The sequence below is a fragment of the Chaetodon auriga genome, chromosome 15 (assembly GCF_051107435.1).
Source record: "Chaetodon auriga isolate fChaAug3 chromosome 15, fChaAug3.hap1, whole genome shotgun sequence".
Lineage (NCBI taxonomy): Eukaryota > Metazoa > Chordata > Actinopteri > Chaetodontiformes > Chaetodontidae > Chaetodon > Chaetodon auriga.
The window spans coordinates 16,422,579-16,439,612 of NC_135088.1; the positions used below are offsets into that span (position 1 = coordinate 16,422,579).

At 42.5% G+C, this 17,034-nt stretch overlaps 1 protein-coding gene across 10 annotated transcripts in view; it reads right to left on the bottom strand.

The window, feature by feature from the left end:
• The window catches only part of msi2b (musashi RNA-binding protein 2b), a 234,268-nt gene that overhangs the window by 141,399 nt on the left and 75,835 nt on the right, over positions 1 to 17,034 (bottom strand). For all 10 annotated transcript variants that reach the window (XM_076749652.1, XM_076749654.1, XM_076749651.1 and 7 more), the window contains exon 6: positions 15,760 to 15,852. In XM_076749652.1, coding sequence (XP_076605767.1) covers positions 15,760 to 15,852 — 93 coding nt within the window. The remainder of the gene's footprint in view (positions 1 to 15,759; positions 15,853 to 17,034) is intronic.

The window sequence follows — 17,034 nt, forward strand, 5'->3', positions numbered from 1 at the left end:
GAGATGGAATAAATGTTTTCTGAGAAACATTTCGCAAGATGCATTTTGGCATTGAGAAAAAATTGGATTTTTTTTAATATTGAAGAACTGTGGCTCAGAATGATCATTTCTACTGTTTGAACACCTATCCTAGCAAGCTGTTAGTGTTATGGAGTTCAGGCCTCCCTTTTCTTAATTATTATGGCTTAAACAAATAGAACATCATGCTAATATGAACACAAACTTAATACTCAAAGCAAAGTGGAAGGGCTGCACATGTACTGCTGCATTTCTATTAAATAAAGCAGCTTCTCCTGAGATTCACAACCACAACATTTTTGGGGGTGAAACAGAGAATAACTTTCTTTAACTTTACGTTGAGGGTTTGTTTTATATACAGTTTTAGAGAAAGTGGACATCTCAATTAGTTGATTCTGGGGCTCGGTGACCAGGGGCCATTAAAAATGGCCGCTGGTCATATTACACATGCATCATGAATGAAATTATTTTCACAGAGTTTACATATTGTTGTCTCTCTAATGTGTTTTGTGAGATTGCATTTTTCAGCACTAGATTTGGTCTGTCACATTGTAAACATAGTACACTGATGCATGCTTAACTGGCAATGTACTGTATGTCCAAACCTCACTTTTACCGATCAATAAGAGGAAATTAAAAGAACATTTCTTAATAAACCCCCAGTTGTTGCACAGTTGGAACCAGCTTCAATTCAGAACCAATTTTTGCTATCAAACCCGACCGCTGTGTCTATCATTAGAGTTTATTTGAATATGATTTTTCGCCTCATGCCTTCTCCACACCTTCTAAAAAATTAGAAGTGGCACTGGAAGCCATGTCCAATGCACTCACCAGGACTTCCCTTGGCCAATGGAACTGCGACTCATGAAGCTGTTCCACTGACAGAGCCTTGGCCCGATTCGAACCTTGCAGAAGCAAGTGTGTCAGCCATGCAAAATGGAGAACAGATGTGGTATATGGGCAGAGTAATATAGTCTTACGCTGCCTCCACTGCACCTGATGATATGGAGCCAATAGGGGCATTTGTCAAATGCAATCAGGTGTGATGGAGGGAAGAGATAGAGCGGGGGGATAGAGAAAGAGGGAGGGAGCAGGGGGGCTGAACAGCTTGAGCCCTGCCAAACTCTCTTTGGAGCATCAGCTGTGGGGGGACAAAGACCAAAACATGTGCTCCCACCCCTCCATGAGGACAGCTCTGTTCTGAGAGGAGAATGAGAGTTACGACAAACCTAAAGCACACACGAGGCAATTTCCAAATCACACCGCTACGCAATTCCATGAGGATATTTAAACTGTGGATGATTTACAGTGCACGCTGAAATGTTAGACTCAAAAAAAAAAAAAGGTGCACCTCAAATGCACAAATTTTCTAAAATGCCATGAGGTCAGATTTTAATCAAAGGTAAGAGACACTCAGCTCTTCATTTCTGTGTGAACTATGGAGCCATCTCTATTCTGCTGCTCTTTTCTAAGCCTATAAAAAGGTCCACAAGGTCAGAATAAAGGCCAGTCCAGTCCCCTGAGAAGGGCACTTGAATGGAAAGTCTGAATGTGATTTACAGTTTGGCCACATGTGCAAGCTGCCAATGACTGGGCAGGCAGCCAGACAGAGTGGGAGAGTTGAGGAGAGCGTCTGTGAGGCTGCAGGTAGTAATGAGTGCCGGCCCCGTCTCAGGATTGTGAGCGCGAAAATTGTGTTTTTATATATACTGACACAATCATATTAACAACACAGAGCAATAATAAATGTCACAAGGTGTGCGAAGAAAGAGTGTTAGAGATCAGATCTACATCAAACGAGCTGCTGTGGGAGCTTTTGTTTGACTTTGGTAACAACATCAGCCTGAAGTTGCTGGAATTTTGATCCGTGTCAGTGACGTGTGTTCCACTTCTAAAAGCCCATTCATACTGACAAGTTCACCTCCTTTAAATGGAAGATTGCATCTCTTTTGCATGTGTTTCATCCTCAAAGCAGATGGCAATGTGGCAATTTAGTTAAATGATTCCTAATTAAAAAAGGAACACCATTGGTGGAGAATTTGCACGAAAACCAAATCTTTATTTATTATTTTTTTAAGTTTCACTTCGCAGAAGCAAAACATTAAACCAGTGTAAGGACATAATTCTGATATATGTGCCATTTTACTAATTCGAATCTGCTGCACCGCGGGATGGAGCTCATGCTGTGTAAATACCACTCACTCTCTAAAGCACATTAACCGCCATCATGTGTTTATCTGTATTCTTCTGTTGGAGCACTTATTGTCAAAAAGAAGAAAGACGATAGCCAAAGATAAAAGCAAAACGTTAGCATCACACACATGGTGATATGAATCAGACAAGAAGTCACGTAAAGTGTAACAGTATTTGTTATCGATACTGAACCTCTACATTTAACGCTCAGGAGATATAACACGGTATTGTGAATAGCCAATCACAGATATGTTGTATTAGGGTATATGGAAGTCCATAAGCAACAGGAGACTGCAGGACAGAAATGCCAAAGACATGTCTGAGGTAATTCAGAAGCAGAGTCTGCACTGCTCTCCCGAAATCATGACATTTTTTTAAACTCTCATATATCAATATCAGTACCTGTCTCAAAATCCAGTATTGTTCGGGCTCTACTCCAGTGCGTTATTCATGCCTGCATGCAGATATATTGAATCAAAGTACATTTTAAGATTATCACAAGGCTCAATACCACAGATCGTAATGCAGAAGCAGGTAAATAACACAATACGCTGTGCGGGTGCAGGTGGTCATCTCCAGGGCAGCATGTTCGGGCACGTCTGCTCAAACAGTGGCAGATGTGCAACACTCACTGGAATCACCTACACCAGCACACAGCTGTACCTGGGTTGGCTGGACGAAGACAAGCAAGGCACAGTGCCATGTTTGGACTATACATTGGAAGCAGCTATTCCCTTTAAATGACTGGTGTGCTGTACTCCTGAGGCTGAAAAAAAAAATGTCCTTGCACGCTTTACATGAACAAACTATGGCAAGAGAATGGTATATCCATATCAACACACAGTGACTACTTCTTTTTGTTTCATTTATTTCCATATTTTATCTGAAGATGGACTTCATCTATATCCCACATGCTAAAACACTGCATTCACTTTGTGATGCTGCTGCAGCGGGTGGCTAACCTCCGTGTTTTTGGAATAAATGACTTAAAACGGTGTGTGTCTTTTTGAATTTGTTTGCTCAGTGACGTTGGGTGTGCACTCCTCGTGCCTTTTAAGATGTGCTATGGTTTCAGCATGTCACTTCCATTCACATACCATTTCTGCATTACACAAGGTGTGAGCGAATGGGCACGGCACGAGCAGCTGGTCAAAATGACAATTACTTCCTGAGTCTGTTTTGTCAAGAAACGGCGAACTCAATTCAAATGCACGCACACACATCCTTGTATTTCTACGTCTCTCTGTTCAGAACGTCAAAAACAAATCAATCAAACTGATACATGTAGGGTGCACGCATGCATATTTTTTACTTCCTTGTAAGCTTACAAATATGTTCTATTCATATTTTAGCATACGGCCCCCAAACATCAATACTGAGAACAGGTTAATAAGAAAAACAGCTGTAATGACAGAGCAAATGAGCAGCTCCTCTTTCCTGTTAGTCTTACTTCTTTCATTGAAAGTTACTTTTACACATACTTATCCTCTCATTCACACACTGAGTTGGCAGCTGGAAGACTTGCTGCCAGATGATTCAATGCAATCAACCCGTCACTTGAGCATGATACCGCCTGTCCTACTTTGTGCTCACCTCCTATCAAATTCAAATCAAATCTAATTCAAAGCTGTTTCAAACGTAATTCTCTCTTTTCTCCCCACATGGTACCAGCAGCTAACACAAACCACTTGCACTGTGACATAGTTTGCTTGTTAAGGCTTAAAGATGTCCTTCCAAGTCTAACAAATCGCCTGCAAACTTTCTTGAGGGCGTGTGATTGTCCTCCATGCTACCACAAAGGAAATGAAAAAAAAAAAAAAGAAAACTACAGACAAGCTCACAAAAATGTTAAGTGACACTAATGTGGTCAAGCCGATTCAATGAATTTATGAAACACGATTTCTGCTGGGACAATACTCACACCAGTTGGTCCGGATGTCACTGAGAAGGAACATTAACATATTCCTGTCTATCATAAACACATCCGATACAGCTGGCTTCAGCTGAACCACTAGAGGGGGAAATAAGCTGTGATTTACCCCAGAAGAGTCAGGTATGCAATATATATGGAGAGGTTAATTTTTCAGATCAGAATTGAAATGTACAGTCAGTCTTGTAATGACACACACCTTTTCGGTCTACATAATTTTATATTAGTGGGTAATTCATCTTTAAAAGGGATGGCTGCGCCTTGGTGGCTTTTACAATGTGTGTTCAGCTGGAAGAGACTGATGCTGGGCTGGCGGTGGGCTTATCAAAAACAAGTTGAGGCAACCCTCCAGGAGGCAAGACAGAGAGGAGGATAAAATCCATGCTTCTGCTCAACTAACCATCAAACCTAATTACCTGTGGATAGGACTTATGGGCCACATGTTGGGTTCAAAGTTTCCCGATTCAGGAAGTGACCTGGGAGGGAGCTTTAGTTTATGTGTGTGCATATATGTGTGTGTGTGTGTGTGCGTGCGTGTGTGTGTATGAGCCTGGTCAATGTGTCCGTGACAAAAAGATTAGGCTGAGGGACGAGACTGGGTGCCAGATCTTGGCTCGGTGCCATTAGTTCAATCAAGCAGATATATTTAGCTTTTAGACAATTCGACCAGAACCCTGAGATACCACTTGAGAAAATAAGCCAAAGATTATTCATGGCATGGCAGCTAAGATAGGGATCTGTTGTCACTCTCTGGCATCGTATGCACGTCCACTCACTCGCTGCATTATTCCTTCCTGAGGGGTAAGCACAGTGTTTAGAGAGCGCGCACGCACACGCGCACACACACACACACACGTGCGCAAACAGGCTTAGAAATAGCAGTAAATCAAATGTAGAGGTCAGCGGAGCAAAGGAAAACATAATGACTGCCATGTAGACACACATGTATAAATTAGCCTAAACATAAAACACAACTACAAGATGAGTCACTCTAATCCCAATCACACCCTCACCCCGTGACCCAAAGTAAGTGCTTTGTGTTTTAACGACCAAAAAATAATGTCTCAAGTAATTACCGATCAGCTCTGTTCACTACTGAGAATCGCTGACGAGTGCCGCTGACAGTACTTTCAATTCAAGCTTTGAATCCTCTGTGTAATTTTAGATTCCACCAATTTAGATTTTCTGTATGATGCACACACACACACATATGCAGTGTTTTTTAATTGGAAGACATGGTTTAGTAAGGTTAAATAAAAATCTTATTGCTATTATCATCATTTCTCCATGGTGATTTTTTCCCCCCCATCGTATTTTACCATGTGTCTCATTTCCGCTGGTTTACCCATTTGACTCCAAGTGAGACGTTTGGGACACATTCAGGTATCTAAAAAACACAAAACTACAAAAGCTACAAAGCTACGGCTTGTGCTGATTCTGTAAAGAGATGAGCAGATTATTTTGCCTCAAATGAAGGTGACAAGTAACATGAATCTTAGCATTATGCTGTCAAACCTATTTGTTCATTTAAGAAAGCGCCTCTGTAAGTTGCTGACTGTCACACAGTGGCTTCAAGCAAAAATGAGCTTTTGTTAATATCAGGTGGTGACACATGCTCCCTTCAATCATCACAGAAAGCCTTTAGAAGTAAATAGCGAAAGACCTGTTATTTCACTGGGTCTGGAAACAGTTCAGAAAAGACCAAAATTCAGCCAGATGTTGATTCTGATACTCATATTATTTTAAAGAATGTGTCGCCTGATACACATAATGACAAACTGCAAATAAAAATGTGTATCACATTTTGCTGCATGGTTTAGCGAGGCATTCCAAATGTGTATTAAATTTAATGCAGCTTAATCAGCGGTTGCTGTAGTTAAAATTAAAATCCATGTCGCACATCATATGTCTAACTGACACCTAAATTTACAATTACATCCAGCTATCCCTGGTCTGCAAATATGCCACTGGGAGCGCAGACGTCCACCGTAATGACTGGGTGGTTTTGGGGATGTTGACCCTATTGCTATTGGCAATATTTGCATCACGGATGGAGTCTCTCAGACAGGTCTCCTGGCCTTGCAAGTCCAAAAGAAAACCTGTCCCACAAGTTTGAACTACATGTCTTGAACTGCACTGCATCATGTTTAAGCCACCTTCCGTCTCTTTGGTTGTTTCCAGTGCTTGCGAAACAAATGAGTGCTTTGATTAGCTCTATTAACTAAACACACATGCAAATAGGTGGATAAGTGGACTCATTTTAAACTCTAACCAATAATGTCAGGCACATAGTCAGTAGTCAATTTACATCTGAGTAATTGTTCTTTGCAATGCTGTGTAAACAGTGTTCAGTACGTAGTTTCTAGGCCTTCCCCTCTCTGAAGTAGATGAGGACAGAGTCGCTTCACCGTATACGTGTTGCCATTATAAATGAACAAACTGACACTCACGGTGAGTATTCTGTCATGCACTGACTTCTGTCCCAACAAAGGCATAGACGAGGAGCTCCAGACACAGCTGTACATGATGATACAACACAATTCGTAGAGGCTTTAAAAAGCTATTTTACAGAGTTCACAGTCATGTTAGCAATGTGGCTCTGTGCACGGCTACTTCATTTGGTCCACCACTCTGGTCTAGACATCTCAATAACATGGGATACCATGCAATTAATTTCGTTAATTATTTTACAATGCAATTAAGTATGGGTTAAATATCTTTGCAACCAATGAACGGACTGCGACAAAATTTGGCACAGACAGTTCCCAGATGATAAGACTAAGACTCATGAGCGGACATTTAAATCCACATTTCGTCCACAAGCAGCGTGTTAGCACTGTGGACATGTTAGCATGTTGACATTAGCATTTAATTCAAAGCGCTGTTGTTCCTAGAGTAAGCCACACAGGGCTGCTAGCATGGTTGTTGACTCTTCGTCTTGATTTAACAATACCGAATAAAAGCTGTCAAAATGTGCACATGAAATAGAGAGAGAAGAAGAAAAACATGTTTTGAACAAAGGAGCCGTATGAGACGTTAGAACAGGTTAGAGACAAATGTGGAACCACTGCATTCACATCTTTTGCTGAAACTACATTTTTCACTGCAATTACCCCATTTTGTTTGGCCTACTTACTCTGCCCCGGCAAAATATCACTGGATATAATGAGTCTGTCACTAACAATGTTGGATTTTACACTTGTATCGAAATGAAACCTAACAAGCAATTCCTAACAACTATATCATTTAAGATGGTGGATGACTTCAGGCCTTAAATCGAGATAATCTAACACTTGTAACAGACCTGAGGAAATCCAGACACACACAGACACACAGGAGTGAGCAGTAAGTGTTTCAAATAAGAGAAACCTTTGAGACTTCATTAGCCCTTCACATCAGACGCCAGCACATTGTGTACATTTCCATGTAAGAACACGCACCCTGTGATTTCAAGAAGACGATGCGTGGGAGGCACTCATGGCATGAGCAGGAGCTGCCTGTGGACCTGGTAACGCTACGCTAGGTGGCTGAAGAAGCACAGGCAATGGGCTACTTGAAGTCATTTCAACACCTGCACTGAATTCCCATTGTGCTATATAACAAAAGACAGTGTACCTGTCAGTGTGGTCAATCACAGCAAACGCTGATGGCAAAGTATGCTTCCCTCGCTCTCATTTAATGGATCTGGCTATTTTCAAAGTTCCACTTCACAAAAGGCAGGTATATTAAAAGGATACTATCAAATCTGATTGCTGCTGTACAGGCCGCCATGGAGGGAACCCACACTGAAACCAACATTCAGCAGTATATCTTTTTCTTTTTATATGTTTATCTGGGCTGAGAGTTGATAAGTCAGTTTTGGGGGGGTTTTTAACTGCTTTTCTGAAGATACATTTATGGATTCATTTTGCAAAATCCGATGGTGGAGTCTGCAAACTCTGTCAACACTTGGGGGAAAAAAAAGTATAAAGGAATATTGGATTTTCTGTTTACTACATACCTCTAAAATGTGAATAAAGCATCAGACTTGCAGTTTAAACTCAAACATTCGATTGGCGTTGCCGTGCTGAAGGACCACACAAACACCTTTAGTGAATGTCTCAGGATCCATAAAACTGTGTGTCTCAGCTCAGATGTACGGCAATGTATCGTCATCGTTTGAGCTGCACTGTGTCAACTGCCTGTTCGCCAGGTGGTGCTGAGTCATGGTTCACGCTCACCGGTTTCCTGGAGCTCTACAGTCGGGGGATGTGGAGCACTGACAACCCTCTGTTAAGATCAGATGAGGACGAACAGGGTCATTTGGATTGAAAGGCAGTTTTGCATCCTCTTTAAAAGCCTATCACATGAGAGCTGAATTTTGACACCATCATTTTGTTTCTCATTTGGCTGTGACATGCAGGGGCACAAGGTCTGTCACTCAGAGGCCGGAATCGGCTTCTGTGGACCTCAACTCAAATATGCCTGTCTCTGCTACTCTTAAAACATCCACTTGAGCCACAGCACGGAAATGCATTCTATCCACCCATCCGAAAATAGGAACTTAACGGCCTTTGTTAGTTTTAAAGTGGTAAAGAAGCTACTTAACTCTATCACTCCCAGCTCACTGTTTAAGTGAGGCTTGCACACAAAGCAGATGGTTTATCTTGCTGTAGCTGGATTACGGTTGTGTGCAGGATTCACACCAAACATTTCTTCACGTGTCATTTTTGATTTGAGAAAGAAAATGTGCAGAGAGATGTTGAGAGGCTCATGAATGGAATATATGCGAGTCAACATCACATAAACTTAAAAGGAAAGCATAAACAAACACTATGTACCATAACTGCTAGGTCAAAGTGACACTGTGGCAGTATATATTCAGGTAGCATGTGTGACCACACTGAACAATGAACAAATTAGCTTATTTAACAGCTTCCTGTGGTGTTTTAGACCTCTAGTAGCACCATGGAGCTGTTTTTCTGCGAGTGGGTTTCTGTTCTGTTTGTCTCGCACGTGTGTGTGTGTGTGTGTGTGTGTGCATGCAGGTGACACAATACACAGCAGTGTGCCCGCAAAGACAGAGAAGAAGAAGACTGCAAGCGAATAAACATGGATGTGAACAATGCTGGATTTAAAGTGCTAGTTTTAGTTGAAAATAATCGGCTTTGCAGATGTTTCATGAGGAAGGAAATACACTCGACATGTTCATTAGACCTCACGGATACACACGATGTGATCTGGTGAGTAAAACTGAACGTGAACATAACTTCTGTATGTTTACAAGAAAACTCCACAGGACCCCTTTAATTTCATGCTCTCGCATCATTTTAGAATTATCTTCATAATTTGAGCCAATTTCGAGCGCAGCAGACACAAATCCACTGCAACAAAACATGCTAAGATGCTGTTTTCTCAGAGCATTCCTCGGACCTCCCTTGAATTATTGTTGTGCCAGGCTCCCACCCCTCCAGCCCTTTATTCCGTGCCAATCTTCAGCACATACATGCAGCATATATCAATACATATTTCCCATCCATCTGGGAAATAAACCTGCCTTTGAATCTCGATTCTTACGGACGTTTTCTCCCACATGGGATTCCCTGAGGACTAAATTGCAGTTAGCAAGGCTGAGGTGGAGGCGTGGAGGTGGAGGCGTCCACCTCCACACCAGTCTGATGGTGAGACTGCTGCAAATTACTCATGACACTTCCTCTGATGACATTTTTCAACCTCTTCCCAGTTGAATGGCATCTCCACCCCCACCCTCTACCATCCATCCACCACCACCAACACCCTACCCCAACACACACATTAATTCCCCCTTCTATTCATGTCACAATAGCACAGCAGAGATTGCTGCCTCCTGCCTTCACCTGATTGACCCTTTGAGCAGGTGCTGGATCTGATCCAATCACAGTCAATCTTCTTTAAACATTTCATTCTTTAAGCAGAACAGGGGCTCAAAATTCCATCATTCAATGACCCGATCAGTCGCCGATAACACAATCAAGCCAATCCCGGCTTATCCCGAGGGAGCCATTTCAGGAGGGGCAGCTGGGAGATGAGACGACAGACCTACAGAAAGGTGTCAATCTCCCCTGATCCACAGCTCTCTTTGTGAAAGGCCTATACTGCACAGCATCTAGTTGTCGGAGGACACTGTCTGGTAGGTATTTCTAAGGATCAGCAATAGTCAAAAATCTATTTAATCTTTTGTTAAAGGTCTGATCCTTTAAGAAAAAAAAAAAAATCAGTAATCTGCAGTAAAGACACACATACGCACACGCTTGCTTTCTCAGACAAAGACAGGCACACGCACACAAAAAAATGATGTGAATAATGCAGCTCAATTCTTCAGCGGCCATTTAAAAGCTACTCTATTGGAAATGTTGCTGGGCCACTGGGCAAATAAAGGTCAAGGGGGATATGAAATAGTTTGTCTAACTGGCCCTTTCCCCCTGTGCACCGCAGTCGTATCCACATTCATAGGCAATTCATTTATATTGCTCTGCCCTTCTCACTGCTAGTCTCAGTCACTAACTACAAGTGACTGCAATGAGATTGAAGCCTCTGGCTAAATCTCCACTGCAAGGCACATGCTCCATCATTGCTGCTCTGATCACTCCTTATAATCACTGGAACCAGACTATATCCTCAACTGATTGGGTGAGTCGCAGCAGAGAGGAAACAATCACAGAATGTCAGCGATGATGGACACCCAAACGTTGGAGTAGCTGTGGTCACTGTGAGCTACCATGTAAATGGCATGCAAATGTGCACCTGCACTAGCTGAGGAAGTGGAATGAGGGACTGTGGCCTTTTGATTAGCTTCTTTTCGCTCATATAAAGTGTATTTTTTCTGCATTAATCACCCTTGTTTGCCAATTCAGCCATTGGACACGAAGCAGTAATGTATTTGGGTTTGGCTGTCTTCAGAGCTGCCATCGCTTCAACAGAAGTCCAAACTGCATTTAATGTGCACCTTTCACGGTTTCCACTTTAAGCCCTGTGTATGTGTTGTCACTGTAAGAGCTTAATTGCGCTGTCATCCCAGGTAGAATTTAATTCTGCAATCAAAAAGATAACATGAGAACGATGATATCAACGTCACATCAATGATTATTGATGGTTTGTAATCTCAGCACTGTGATTTAGATGTACTTTGTAAGGGCTGATACTAAAAGTAGCTCAAGTTCAAGAAACGATGCATCTTTCTGCATTAAAATAATGCAAAAAGGCACATTCCTGAGAGGCACACCGCATCATTTCACTGATACAGTCGAGTCTCTAAAAGTATTAAAAGAAACAGATTTTACAATAATATATCCCACAGATTTTTTTAATTGTCATTAAGGCTGTTTTTTTTTTAAATTTCTTTTTAACATGAAATTACTAAAAACCTCCAGTGTTGTTAAGGGCCTGAACAATGCGAAATGCCTTCATACAGACTTTACAGACGGTCACACAGTTATTTTTCCTGCCATTTACAAAATCTAAGGGCACAGAAAATGTCAGCTGTGGTATTAGATTACCAAAGCCCCGGAAAGAATTTCATGCATTAACCAAGGAATCTTTTTCTGACGCCGTTATAATTTCCTCTCATCTGCTTCCTCTCAGAGAAAGTATGAGAGGAAGTATGCAGACGTCTGCCTGGCCAGAGGTGAAACACAATGGGGACAGCATGCTGCTGCTGTAGGCTGCTCTCGTCTCTGTGTTGTGACACGATCTTTGCGTCATCTCACTCTTGTCCAGCTTTCCACTGTCCTCCAACAGGTGCTCTGTTTTTTCTTTCGTTTTTTTTTTTTTTTTTTAACTTTAAGACCGTTGCCTCTTCTTAGGACTCAAGGCTCTGCTTTGCTTGTCTGACCAGTGACCCTTGTGTGTCTACCTTTATCCCTCCTGAGCCCAGTGGCAGTGAACTGGTTAAGCTCCTCCTCCTCCTCCTCCTCCCATTCAGCTCCACCTCCAGGATCTGGCTCTAGACCAGTGGAGCATGAGAACCAGGACAGCCTGGACATAAAGGGACGATTGTGGCAGCCCAGTGACATGGAAGCAAGTAGCTCTGATTAAACTAAAAGTCAGCTTCAGGCTTGCACAGCGAAGCCCAGCCAATGGACAGAAGTGCAGACACTGAGTCAGTGAGCAGGAGTTGTTTCAGCTGAGCCAAATAAGGGCACTATGAGATGCACTCAAAGCCGATTACAATAAACCAATGAGGAAGCATTAGCCACCCCGGCTAATTATGCCTTTAACTGCGGGGAGAGCTCTTTTCATGCCTGGGCAGGGCTCTGCTGGTACGTCACATCCAAATTTATAAGGTGTCATCACACCATCTCCCATCTTTAATCAAGTGCTTGCCTCAGTGGAACATTTTGGGATGGTGGGTGTTTTGTAAACAGGTGTCTGATTTATTGGACAGTAAGAGGGCACTGTATGCCAGCATGCAAAAAAAAACGAAAAAACAACAAAGCATGGAACACAGTCCGTATTTCCACAAAGCACTGGTGAGGCCTGCTGAAAATAAGTCATTTTACCTTATCAAATCGTTAACTTTCATGCAAACTGTGTTATTTAAGTCTCTTTTTGCAGGCGTGTCGATCCTCTGACTCATCCAAAAGTTAAAGTTTGCAAGATACTGAATCCCTACAAGCACATCTGCTGTTCTTTAGCTGCCCCTGACCTTTGGCCTCAGAGCAGGCACAGTCTCTAAAGGAGTCAAGATTTCTAAAGATTTTATGCATAATGATATCATAAGATCTTTTCAGTGCTGTCACCTCTGTAGGCTGATATTTGGGAGTGTTTCTGCTTATTATGCAAACCACACACGAAAGTAAAGAGAGGAAGGTAAATGCTTCGGAATTACTTATGAATGACTGTGCCTGCTATAAACATGAACACATTATAAGATAAAAATGGCAACAAAATGTCAGCTGGAAAGGCCTACACGTGAGGAAAAAAAACTACAATGTGATCTCTATACATCGCCTTTTCTTACAAGGTCTAAGTCTGCACAGTAGCACAAACAGCACACTGGTTCATTTGACTTTATTGCGAGACAGAAACAGCAGCAGCCTCCAGTTAAGAGTCCTTGAATGTAAAGGGAGGGCCAGCAGTGTTTATAAGATTGTCTCATCTGGGCTTGCAGGGCTAAGGTGCAGTGTGTTGCCTGAGGGAAAAAAAATGGAGGGCAGGATGTGGCTACTATTAGGCAGGTAATGGGATCCATCTGAGATGCATTAGAATCAGGCAAACAGAACCACACTTCAGTTCTCTTCAAATGACTGTCACAATCACTTCAAATGCATACTGTAGGCGACCAAAATAAAAAAAGAGAGAGGGATCTGGCTGTGGAGGAGCTCCTCTGAAGTTGTGCCAAGTTCGGGCATGTGCTCTTTCCTAATGGTGACGGCTGGGAGAGTGGCATTGAGACTGATGTGCATGAGAGCTGTCAGCCTCTCCCCATAACAAATGCCACCTCTCCCCTTGACAGAATGGAGACAGAAGTGAGGGACCGAGGTGGGAGGGAGGGGAGGTGTGGAGGTTACAGACAGAACCTGTGACCCAATTGTGGCCACACCAGCTGTTTCCCCTCCACTGCCTCCCAACCACCACCATCTCTGTAGACCACATCCTGCTAATTGGCCTACGCTGCCTTGCACACACTCACACACACACACACACACACACAAATACAGTGCTTACTAAATAATATCAGTGAAATGGCTTGTTCCCAGTGAGGATAAACATTTGCCGGTGCCTTAAGCTATAGCTGCGTGATGATTGATAAGTCCTTCAAAATGTACTTCCCACAAATACAGAGGACTGACTGCCCTGTGACCGTGATGGCTACATGCACATAGGCAGGCAGATAGACAGAAAGACAGGGTGATGACTGACAGACAGACTGACACACATACTGCCACCAAGATTCTATGGAGGGGAAACTGAATTAATTGGCTTTCCCTTCTGTGGATAAGTCCTCAGAGTTGTGTGTATGTGGAGATAATGGTAGGTTGCAGTGACAGGCAGGTTATTTAATAAATCCTGGGATGTGTAAGGCAGAAAGGAAGAACACACACAAAACAGAGAGAGAATACCTCTTTTTGCTCTGTATCTTGTCTGCCATAGCCCACAATATCTGCTCTGATTTCCTTTTTGCCGAAGACACTCAAACCTGCTCATAAACACACGCACGCAACCACACACGCAACCACACACCCCTAATCATGCACCCACATAAATACACTTAATCGCTGACACACTCACGCATGGCAAGAGCAGTACTGCAGACACATCCAAGCATGCACAAGTAGGCTATAAAGGCACACACAGAAACATGCACAAGATCTTGCTCAATCAGTCTGATTTGTTTGTTTCCTCCTAAGCATTTGAGGATTCCTCAAGGAGGAAAAAACTTTGTATAATCAAGTCAATTATGTCATTCAATCAAGTCGAAAATCATTTCGAGCCCTTTCTCAGATCCATTGATTGCAAAGTCGTGCTGAATATTTGCTTGCCGTGTTCTATTGTGCAAATAAGTCATCTTTATTTGGAACGGCAGACCAGGCCATGGTGAGGTCTTCAATGCCACTTCCACAGAGAAAGAGCAAAACAAAGTCCTTCACCTTGCTCGTTTCCAGTCACGAAAATAAGACTGGGCTTTACGGCGAAAGGCTGGTTGCATATTGTCTCTGCAAAAAAATAACAGTTTTTATTACTCTGTAACAGCTCTTTTGTCTCCTTCAGGACATGCTACATTATGTGCCCATGGAAAATCCATCCTCAGTGAAATTGTTTAAACTCAAGGTCAAGTGCTGATGTTACAGGGACTGTATCAACTGAAGGTGACCTTGACTGATGCGGAATATGACATGAGGGAAATGGATCTCCACTCAGTGTGGGGAAATTATCTGTGAAATGCTGCCACTGTATCAAAGCCTGTTTGTGTGTGCACGCACCCGAGCGTGTGCGCACACACACTTGAGAGTGTGTCTGTCTGTGCGCGTGGGGTACGCGTGTCCTTGTATGATAGGTTGTGCATATATGCCTCACTCAGCTGGGGGTGCTGGTCATAAGGACAGCTTGCAGAAAGTGCTGCAGCAGACAGGAACAAGCAGCTGAATATGAGCCTCTGCTGGATGAACTGGATGTGTTTTTTTCGTTCAGACCACACTGGAATAGTCACAATATCAAAACCCTAACTGTGATTCCCTTCATGTTACAGCTATATTTGTTTCTGATGCCGCGCTACCGCAGATAAGAGAAACACATACTTGGCTTTTGTTTTTTGCTGAGGGGTTTTTGCTTGTTTGCTCTGTAAGCAAAATGCATGTTGTTGAACAGGCATGTTGGGCTGTGTGACTGCCATATCTTCGGTTGTTTGCTTGTCACAATAGAGATTTATTTGTCTTACTGTCAGGACAGGAGCCACACTGGAGCCCTTGGCTTCTTTTAAAGCTCAAATTTTGGATAGCTGTAAAGATTGGGGGGGGACTGTATGCTGAGTGTGGTCTTTAATGAATCAAATGGTCAAATTAACACCTTTCATGTCATCTTAATGATGATAACTGCAGCATGCAATGGAATCTAATGAAACCTTAGTTTCACTGTGCAGGGTAATAACGAAAAAGTCTTACCTTCCCAAACTGTTCAAAATACTGCTTCACATCTTCCACTACTGTATTGGCTGACAAGCCACCCACAAATATTTTCTTTGTTCTTGTGACCATCTGGAAAGAAAAGGGCGAGAGGAGAAGATTAGTGATGAGGCTTCAAATGCAATGCACGACACCTTTAATGAGGCTTCAAACACACTGAGTGAGCAGCACCTGTGATGGGGAGGATAGAAAGGAGAGAGGACACATTGTTGCTAAACAGAAATAAACAGATTCACACAATTAGGTTTCAGAAACGCTTTACTTTAACTTTAGTATTATAGCAAGGTCACCAATGCTGATGGTTTTGGCAGGAAGAAAATACTCTTGGCTAAGAGAAGGCACACTGTGAATTTCCCTCACAACGACATTTTAAATTCAATCTCTAATCAAAACAGACTGTCACAGAATTAAAGACCTCCATTTCATCCATAAAAGTTTCTGTTTATCTTTGCAAAACTTAAAAAGAAACAACAGCAATAATTTATGGACTTTCAAAAAACAATTAATGAGTGCTGGAAGATGGAATCAGAGTGCATTAAAGCCTCATTTAGTTTCAAACAGCAAGAATATTAAGGATTATTACCCACAGCGTCAAATAGGGCACGAACATCTGCTGCAGAGAGTACATGCTAAATTTAGGAGGGCAATTTCTCAGGGAACTACAGTAACAATTCAACACCAGTGCCAGTGCAAAATCTGTGAGGGACCATGTCTTTTTCGCACACGATTAAAAATGAACCCGGGAACTTGTGGACTTAAGCTAAACTCAGACCTCAGAAACATCTTGGCAGCACAGGTGTCGATTTTCCTCCCTGGAACACGACACTGAACACTCGACTTGTACATAAGACTTGATTTGAGATGAAGTAAATGTTACTGAAAAGGTACTGTATCTCTTCTTTAAGGTCACAGTGGAGATGTAAGGGAACATTACACAGATGCTCAAGCACTTTGTGTCTTTATGACACCCGTGCTGTCATTACGTTTAGAGCTTCGGCCTGATCGGACTTTGCTGCGAGAGGCTACTTGAACGCTGTGGAGAGCCTGTTTCAGCCAACCTCTGGTAATAGACACACAAAGGTGACGGCGCCGCAAGTCATTTAGCATGTTTGACGTGGACGTAAGGCGTCCAAGCCTGAGGCAATATCGATGCAGTTTGAGTGTGATCCACTACTCTTTGTCTAGGTACTGAGAAACAGTAAGAGGTTGGATGGCTAAAGCTCTTAACTAGCACAATACTAGGTTCGATTATTG